At 43.9% G+C, this 9,976-nt stretch overlaps 1 protein-coding gene across 1 annotated transcript in view; it reads right to left on the bottom strand.

Annotated features, from left to right (window-relative positions):
* Positions 1-8,927, bottom strand: part of LOC108792216 (GDNF family receptor alpha-4-like) — a 387,381-nt gene extending 378,454 nt beyond the window's left edge. Inside the window, exon 1 of the mRNA XM_018562938.1 lies at positions 8,830-8,927. Coding sequence (XP_018418440.1) covers positions 8,830-8,878 — 49 coding nt within the window. The 5' untranslated portion in view covers positions 8,879-8,927. The remainder of the gene's footprint in view (positions 1-8,829) is intronic.
* Positions 8,928-9,976: the final 1,049 nt, after the last annotated feature.

Here is a 9,976-nt window from a genome sequence, read left to right as displayed (position 1 = left end):
CTGCATTGCATATTTGCATATTTTCTCTTTGCAGATCATGGCTGGTGGGAGGGGCCAGCAGAGTGCTGTACATAGTTTCCTAATAACATCACAGCACCATGCCTCAGCACAGAGACCCAGAGATGACATCACTGGGGCTAAAATAAGCTGTGTAATTAAAACACAATGATTTTATTTAAAAATGCAATTAGCATGTTGATGGGGGGCGGGGGGTGGGGGGCAGGGAATGCAACATACAAGCAGGCTAAACTCCAGTTTTAACCCCTCAACCACAAACCCCGTGTTCTCCTCCACATTCCTCCGGTCCAACACCGTGAAGCCTGGAATTAGCATGATCTCGAATACCGTTAAACAAATCCCAAATTGTTGAAGGTGTAAGCTGATCCACCACAATGACTTAATCTCGCCAAATATTATCAGCTCGCTGCAAATTAATCCATTTAAATATGCTCCCTATTAAGGTGAGTTAATACCAAAAGGGTAATAATAATCCCCGGCAATGAGTCTGCAAACAACACACTCCAGATAAACGTGGAACGAGGCTCTTAAAAGGTGCCTTTTTTTAATTCTCAGTCAAATGAAATGATAGGTAGCTACATTCCTTGAAAACGCTCTTCCGCGTTCTTTCCTGTTTGTCATTTTGATGGGGAAAAAAACCACGCTGTTAAACAGTGAATTTTGTAATGTTTTGCTTCGGTAGTCACATCTAGGGCGAAAACGATTACACAGCAATGTGGAAGAACCGGCGAGGAAGGGGACTTAAAGGGTCTTTACTCAATGCTTGTGCACAGTTTTGTCTTTAGCCCCTAATTAGTTAATAAGATGCACTTGGGGGCGGAGCTCATTTGCTACAATTGCTCAGATACATTACTCCTGCATAGTGGTGGACAATTTACGCAGCGCTTTATATAGTGCGCATTCCCTGCCCTCAAGGAGCTTAAATTCTAGGGTCCCTATCTCGCATGCATACAAACAGGGCTGATTTAGACAGAAGCCAATTAACCCACAGGCATGTCTTTGGAGTGTGGGAGGAAACCCCCTTGAAGCACAGGGAGAACATGCAAACTCCTTGCAGATAGTGTCCTGACCGTGATTTAAACCGCAGACCTATGGGGTGTATTTATAATGTTATAATATATGTTTGCAGAGCTATTTACCCGGCAAATAGCTGAAATTTAGATTTGCACCAAATTATGGCCACTAGATGGCGCTGCAGAACATAGGAATTTCCTATGTTCCATGGTCCCATCTAGTGCCCATAATGCGGTGCAAATCTAAAAACAAGACGCTCGCAGGGCAAACAGCTCTGCAAACATTTTATAAATATGGCCCTATGTTTGTCTATGTTACACTTTATGTTGATTTTTATATGTATGCAATCCCGCGTTCCATTCCATGTTCCTTCACAGCTTCATAACACAAGATCTAAGCTGTACATTTCAGACATATTGCACGGTGTATAAATCAGTTTGGATTCTGCTCAGATTCTTGAAAATGTAAACAGGGTTATAAGTCCATAAGCAAGGCTGGACACATCTGGGTTATATATATATCACATCTACTGGACAACAAAATTATTTGATAACAAAGGGTCTCCAACAGCACAGGGGAGGTATGATCAGAACTGTTTTGCTTTCTCATAATCCAAACTCAATTGCTTTGCAGGCGGCTGGGGAAAATGCCCTTTTTGGAATGGCCCTGGGCAGAGCCGGTCTGGATCTGACACGGCTGATAATAACAGATCAATATCTGGTGTGTAAAGCCTCTTATATCTCTTTACATGTTCATTTAGTTGACCCAGTTTTATTCCAGCGTGGTAGCTCCAGCGCTTCTGCGTTGTTTGAAAAGAACGTGTTTGAATTGACTGTATACACACCAACTATCCAACCGAAAGTTCAATTTAGACCCGATTAGTCCAAAATCAGGACAACTCTGGGCTTCCCATGACCTTTCTGCTCAGTTGTTATCTTCTTGCACTCATAAATACTCTGGAAGTTGAGTGTGTGGTCAAATCTGGTAAAGGTCTGGCTACCCAAAATCAAGGACCATTTGTGCATAGGTAATGAAAAAGGGTATATCATAACATGGAAGAGGTGAATGGTGAAGGTCTAACCCAGAGCAACCAACTGACTTTTGTCTATACCTCCAGACAGTCCCATATTTGAATTGATTGTATACACACCAACTATCCAACTGAAAGTTCAATTTAGACCTGATTAGTTCGAAATCATGACATCTATGGGCTTCCCATTACCTTTCTGCTCAGTTGTTATCTTCTAGCATGCGTACATACTCCGGAAGTTGAGTATGTGGTCAAATCTGGTAAAGCGATCGTTATGAAGAAAGTCACCAGCACACCAAATACTCCTTTTAGGATCACCGAATGTTAATTTTATTGAACAGTTGTCAAAAGAAGAACAAGTGATTTCAGGGCCGCGCAGGGTCCCTTCATCAGCCATTGCAAGCACCCTCCCCAGCCGTTGGGATATCCGGTAAGGAGTGCAACAAGATTTCCTTTCACTCCAAATCTGTTAAAGGTCTGGCTGCCCAAAATCAAGGACCATTTGTGTACAGGTAACGACAAAGGGTATAGCATTATATGGAAGAGGTGAAAGGTGGAGGTCTAACCCAGAGCAACCAACTGCCTTTTGTCTATACCTTCAGACAGTCCCATTATTAGCAGGACCTTCTTCATAGCAACCAACCACATCCAATCTACCCAAAAGCTTAAAAAAGTCCCAGTTTTTGCAAAACTGGATTTTCAGATACTGGATGTGTGAGGCTTCTCATATTAAGAGATGGATGTCCAAAAACAGTGATACTGTAAGAGACGGATTGGAGCTTGCTATGCTTCACTGCTTTTTGAAAGACTGGGTGCTTAACGCATCCTGATGAGAACTGCATCTAACTAAACATTGGATTGACACACACACCCTTCACTGTGTACAGGCCAGGTACACTTTAATTCACAAGGAGCAGATGAAGCTGGTCAGAGTCAATTCCTATGTCAGGTTTGAGTGATGTCATAAGTTTTTAGTATCATGATAACCTCACTGACTGACATAAGCTGGTTTCAGGGTGACAGTGATAGGAATTGGGACAACTGTAAACCTTTTAAAGTGCAGAGGAAGGAATCTCATGACTCCTTAAACACCATCACCCGCACCCTCACCTCCCCACAACACACACACAAATGTCTGCAAAGATGATTAATTCAACATGTAGTGACGATACCTATGTGGCATGAGATTGCTTTCCATCTTCACACAGCGCTGTGTTGACTAGTTTCTATAGTCCTCTGGCCTATCAAAGAATACCAATTAGAAGGATTGTCCACCGCCTTCATCATGGGAACACTGGATTCTGGCACAGGACCCATGCAACTTCAAAGCCTTGAAGTCTCTAAGGTCCATTCTACATGTGCAGTTACTGGACATCTGTGAAGGTTTTCCGTTTATCCAGGCAATGCGTTAGATAGTAGAAGTTAGGTGCTTTCAACTTGATTTGGTTCAGACTTTATGACTAAGACCTGAGAGAAACTCATCACAGGAACTCAGAGGTGGAGAGCCCTGCATTTTTACCCCCCCCCCCCCCCCCCCCTGTAAGAGCGCTCACCAACTGGACCTGTCCTTCACAGCTTTTTACACATGGAGTGCCCTGCCCTCTGTTTGCCTTCCACATCAACATATTCTAAGGAGTTACATAAGGTATCATGAGCAGCATCACTGCTTGAAGTCTTTTGACTGGGTTCTGTAAGGTTGAAGCCGTTTCAACACTTATCCATAGTGGATTCCACTATTCAAATGAGTCTCAGGAACATACCCCCATATTTACAGCCACACAGGTCAGTCACTTTAATCCAATCACCAAGGATTGTGTCAAGGCAGATGCTAATTGTCCAATGGGAGATTGAACGTTTGTGAAACCACTCTGTTCTAATTTACATAATAACATCACATTTTGATATATATATATTTTGGTGATTTAATGGCAGACACTCCAATTGAGCAGCCAAAACTGCCCACAACTAAACTCAGGTGCCCTGCTGTAGACTGCACCCATAGATTTCATGGTGAACTCTAAATGATTATTCTTCACTTTGGACCTACTGCTTGTGCATGGAACATTAGAACCCAGTGTCAAGAGATTCTTGTTTGCACTTCTTCAAATAGCTGGGGCGCCATCTGTATGCATATCTTCATTGACTTAAAAGCTGTACCCTCCACAAACATTTTATAAGAGTTGTCTTTATTGCCTCATAACAACCAACCAGATTAAACCCTCCGGACAGTCTAAAGGAAAATCACCTTCTAGACACTCAACCAGACACTCTAGCTTAGCATTCAAAACTGCCCATGGCTAAACACAAGTACCCAACATAGATTGCACCCATAGACCTTCCTAGTGATATCTAAATGATTATGCTTCGCTCTGAACCTATTTCTTGTGCATGGACCATTGAAATCTTCAACCAGTGTCAAAGGAATCTTGCTTGCACTTCTGCAAATATTTCACACACCATCTGTATGCATTTCTTCATTGACATATCAGTTGTACCCCCCACAGACAACTTATAAGAACTGTCTTGATTTGCTGGAAACAACCAAACAAGTTCAACCCTCTAGACACTCAAACAGACACTCTAGCTTACCATCAAAAACTGCCCACAGCTAAACACAGGTACCGTTTCATAGCCACCAACCAGACTCAACCCTCTAGGCACTCAAACAGACACTCTAACTTAGCAGCCAAATTTGCCCACAGCTTAAAACAGGTACTCTCCCGTAGCCACCAACCAGACTCAACCCTCTAGACACTGTAGAGGAAAACCACCCTTTAGACATTCAACCAGACGCTCTAGCTTACCATCCAAAACTGCCCAAAGCTAAACACAGGTACCCTCCCATCATAGCCACCAACCAGACTCAACCCTCTAGACACTAGAAGAAAACCACTCTTTAGACACTCAACCAGACACTCTAGCTTAACAGCCAAAACTGCCCACAGCTTAACACAGGTACACTTAAATAGCCACCAATCAGATGCTAACCTCTAGATGCCCTGGAAGGCAACCACCCTATAGACATTCAAACAGACACTCTAGCTTAGCAGCCAAAACTACCCACAGCTTAACACGGGTACCCTCCCATTGACTGCACCCATGGACTGTCCTTACAATATCTAAATGATTATGGTTTGCTTTGAACAAATTGCTTGTGCATGGATGATTGGAATCTTCAACCAATGTCAAGAGGTTCTTGCATGCACTTCTGAAAATAACCCAGGTGCCATCTGTATGCAATCCTTCACTGACTTATATGCTGTAACCCCCCACAAACAATTTATAAGTGCAGTCTTTATTTTCTCATCACAACCAACTGCACTCAATCCTGCATGGGAATGTCACAGTTGGATTATGAGTTAAGGTTTGATTGGCCACTAAAGTGATGCAGGCAATTCCAAGAGCATCTGTCATCAGCACAAGACAGCTTGGACATGGAACTGGATAAAATATGCTTTTGCCATGTCTGTCAATGTCCAGATTAATGTTATAAAATTCATCATGAGCCAGCTATTGAGAATAATTATTTGCAGTGTACAGATACAGAGATTAAATTCGGCACAGGCATAGAAAGGCATAGAAAGAAAAAAGAACAATTGCTGCTTTTTCACTGCTGCTCACTTGCCAGCTTGTATGTAAGCAATGAAGATGATTTATACATTATTTCAAACTATTTGGCAGCTCTTTTCTCTATCTGAAACGTGAAAGATGCACTTTAAGGGGCTGATAAATATAGCCCCTGTAACAGACAGGTGCACTTTATTGCACAGAAGACCGGGGTACCAGGGAGGAAGACGACTGACACTTCTAAAGCAGAAGAGGCTGTGGTAAAGGAAGAAGTGGAGGTCTGGATAAATAACGGCATGCGGCGCTGGGAGAATAGCCACTGGATATGTGTGATCCTGCATCAGGAGGGCTGAAATATGAATGATAAAAGCATGTGGGGGAGCTGGGAGAAGACCAGGGGGTTCTAGAATCAGAATTAGCTGCCTGTGAATAAAGAAGAGATGGTGATATCCTTTAAGTAGCTGGTAGTATGTTGAAAGGAAGTGAGAAATTGGAGCAGAGGACACACAGCTTAAAGAATACATTACATCCACTGGGGGAGATGCAGAGTAGAGATAAAGGGGACAGTACAGCTGGAGGCTTGGCAGCCAAGATAGCAACTGTGTGTGTCTACTGAAACTTGGTGATGTTGCTGATGTGAAATTGCAGAGCATCACACTGCCTCCTCGCAGTTCTCCGAGTAACAGTGTGGCAGACGCTGTGAAGAGCAGCAAACCTTGAAAAATCAGGGCAGCGGAATGCAATAAAGCACAGGGGAGTGTAGTGCAAATGTGATATACAAAAGCCGAGCGTAGAGCAAACTTTATAGGCAGGGGGAGAGAGTAATGCACATGTAATGAGCACTGGGAGAGGGTGGTGCAAATATGATGAGCAAAAGCAGAGCATAGTGCCAACTTGATAAGCAGAGGGAGAGTGTAGTACTCTAGTATGTTCTCTAGTGTAGTGTAGTGCTCTAGTATGTTCTCTAGTATGATGAGAACAGGGAGAGTGTAGTGCAAATATGATGATTACTGGGGAAGGGTAAAGCAAATGTGATGAGAATAGGGAAATTGTAGTGCAAATGTGATATGCAAAAGCAGAGCATGTAGCACACTTTATACACAGGTGGAGAGAGTAATGCAAATGTAATGAGCACTGGGGGAGGGTAGTGCAAATGTGATGAGCATAAGGAAAGTGTAGTGCAAATGTGATGATTACCGAAGAAGGGTAGTGCAAATGTCATGAGCATAGGGAAAGTGTAGTGCAAATGTGATGATCACTGGGGAAGAGCAGTGCAAATGTGATGATCACTGGGGAAGGGTAGTGCAAAAGTGATGATCACTGGGGGAAGAGCAGTGCAAATGTGATGATCACTGGGGAAGAGCAGTGCAAATGTGATGATCACTGGGGAAGGGTAGTGCAAATGTGATGATCACTGGGGAAGGGTAGTGCAAATGTGATGATCACTGGGGAAGAGTAGTGCAAATGTGATGATCACTGGGGAAGGGTAGTGCAAATGTGATGACCACAGGCAGAGAGTGTACCTGTAAATGTGATGATCAATGGGGAGAGTGTAGAGCAAATGCAATGAACACAGGGAAAGTGTAGAGCAAATGTGATGAGCACTTGGAGAGTGTAGTACAGATGTGAAAGCCACAGGAAGAGTGGAGTGGAAATGTGATGAGTACTGGGGGGAGGGTAGTGCAAATGTAATGAACACAGGGAGAGTGCGGTGCAGTACAGTGCAAATGTAATGAACACAGGGAGAGTGCAGTGCAAATTTAATGAACACAGGCAGAGTGTAGTGTGCAGAGTGATGAGCACAGACATACACATAGGTACAAGGAAAGTTTAAGATTTTGTCATGCTGCTATCCTTGGGAGCCTATATGAAAGTGCACTCCAACAAATCTGAATACATTCAAATATGAGAGGCTATTGTTACTATATTCTTCTTTTTATTATTGATTATACCAGCAGTAACCGTGATCTACAAAAGCAAGGACATACCGGAGCTATAAAAAGAGCAATATAAAATACAGTGACACATAAAAGGCAAGAAGAGAAAACCAAAGAGCTTTCAGTCAATATTTTGTAACATGTACACAGAGTGCCGATTTCCCAGACAAATCTCTCTCATTATCTATATATCTATCTGTCTGTCTGTCTGTCTGTCTGTCTGTCTGTCTATCTATCTATCTATCTATCTATCTATCTATCTATCTATCGTCTGTGTATATATCTGATCTTCATGCCTCTCTCTCTCTTTACTGTATAAATTATACTCTTCCCTTCTGTATAAAAGCCATTGTGTTTGCTCTGTGATTGGCATTATGATACAAATGTTGCAATAAAATCAGTGCCACCTATAATACAATGTACACTACACACACACACTGCAGTGTACCTCATACCACAAAGTACATATGTGCATTTGCTCATTATTTTAATTGCATTATATAAAGAACACACTCCGAATGTGCCCACCACCCTGTCTATAGCAATGTTGCTTTTTTATGTGCTGCATGTAAGTGTTGGCACAGTGCACCCTTATAAAATACATCACAGCTCCACAAAGATATTATTTGCATCCCATTGAATCCCCTCCACCCACCAGTATATTGCCAGCAAGGTGCCAGTCTCCACAAACAATGGCACAACTACATTCACAGTACCAGAGGAATTAGGACTGAGCCAAGTCTCTACCCCTTGCAGAGTGAAAAGCAGGTGGTAGCACACATAGACATACACCATACGATTCTGTCAGTGCCAGCCTGTGTAACAGCGCACTGGTGCTGCCCCTTGTGCAATGCCAGTCTCATAACAAGCTCTGCTATTTTAATAGTAATCGTGTGCCATTGCAACAGCAATCTGTCCCTGTTCTGTGTCAAGGCAAGCAAGAGTGTATATATATATAAACCTCAAGATGCCAACTCCATGTTTCCAGCTCCTTTCCCAGCACCGTACCAGCTTGCAGATGCCCAGTTAACTATCTTGCACCATGCCAGACAACCAGCCAGGTGCCCATCTACTGGGTGTTCATCTTAACTCATGATGGCACCATACCCAGAGCAGTGCCAGGCTACCACCAGGGCACTGCTCATCCAGCTCCTGCATGCTCAATCAATGCATAGCCAACGTGCAATCCAGAGCAAATTGCCTGCGATGCCACAAAGCAGAGCCCATTGAGTCTATGTAAAAGGGTATAAAAGTGGCACTTACCACAGATGAGGAGCAGCAGGACACAGCCACACAGCCTGGCCGAACTCATGGTGACAGATCCCTTGGCACAAAGAATTGAGATTTAAAGACTGGCACCAAGCTTTAAGCTCCGGGCTCTGCAGGTAGGGAGCTCGCACTTTTCCCAGATCAGCTGTGCACCTCTTACAATACACATGCCCCCCTTCAGAACAGACCTGGGAGCCTCTACATCCAAATGTGGGGATGAGAAGTTTCACTGCACCCCCTGCTGCAAACTTCAGCCACACACCAAAAAAAAATAAGGAGACTCTCTCTCTTCCTCTCTCCTTCTCTCTGCAAGAACTTTCAAGAGATCCTGCTAATGTGCACGGGGGTATCCTGGCAGGGATGTGAGATCCTGAGATCACAGAGGAGGATGAGGATGGAGATCCAAGCTATGCACTCAGTGGGAAGGTTAAATCCTGTGAAGTGGTGCCCTGGTATCCTCGGAGAAGTCCAGAGGATGAGATGGTGGTATCCTGGTTAAAAGGCAGAGATTGGGATTAGGAGGTGGGGGGATCCTTGTATTATCCTGAGTGGGAGCATAAAAGGTCCTGGGGATCAGCACAATGACAGGTACCCTTTAGATCCACTGATGATGATGCTGATGCTGCTGTCAATCAGATGCTGGCTCGGTGGGTGCTGCGATCCCAGCTCCGCACAATGCAAGGCAATGCACTGGCAGCCTCAGGTCTATGGCTCAGCGCTAGAACAGAGCTGGGCTCTGCTGCCTGTCACAGCACACAGCTTTGGAGAGCTTTAAAGGGACACAGGCAGCCATAAATCGTCAGGAGGAGCAGCAGCTTTCCCCAGCTTAGAGCTTCCTCCCTCACTTGTACAATGCCTGACAGTGGAAGGCAAGCACAGTCTATCAATCACATGGAGAGCATCCTGGGCTGAGGACTGACTGACTGTGCAGGGAGAGGGGCTGCAGCTGAGGGGATGCTCAGGGGGGACACCAGCCAACTGCCCCCTGCACACACTTCCACAGCACACACAGGTCACATGCATATGCAAGCTGCTGTCTTCAGATGCTATAAAGATGCTTTTTTATGACAATGACACCATTTATTTTACTGCAATGATCAAAGTAGATTTAAAACCTAGAGGGGTAAGTTTTTTTAAAAAG

The sequence above is a fragment of the Nanorana parkeri genome, unplaced genomic scaffold (assembly GCF_000935625.1).
Source record: "Nanorana parkeri isolate BGI_ZX_2015 unplaced genomic scaffold, ASM93562v1 scaffold615, whole genome shotgun sequence".
NCBI lineage: Eukaryota > Metazoa > Chordata > Amphibia > Anura > Dicroglossidae > Nanorana > Nanorana parkeri.
Note: the sequence above shows the minus strand (reverse complement) of the source record. Positions and strands in the feature narration are given on the sequence as shown.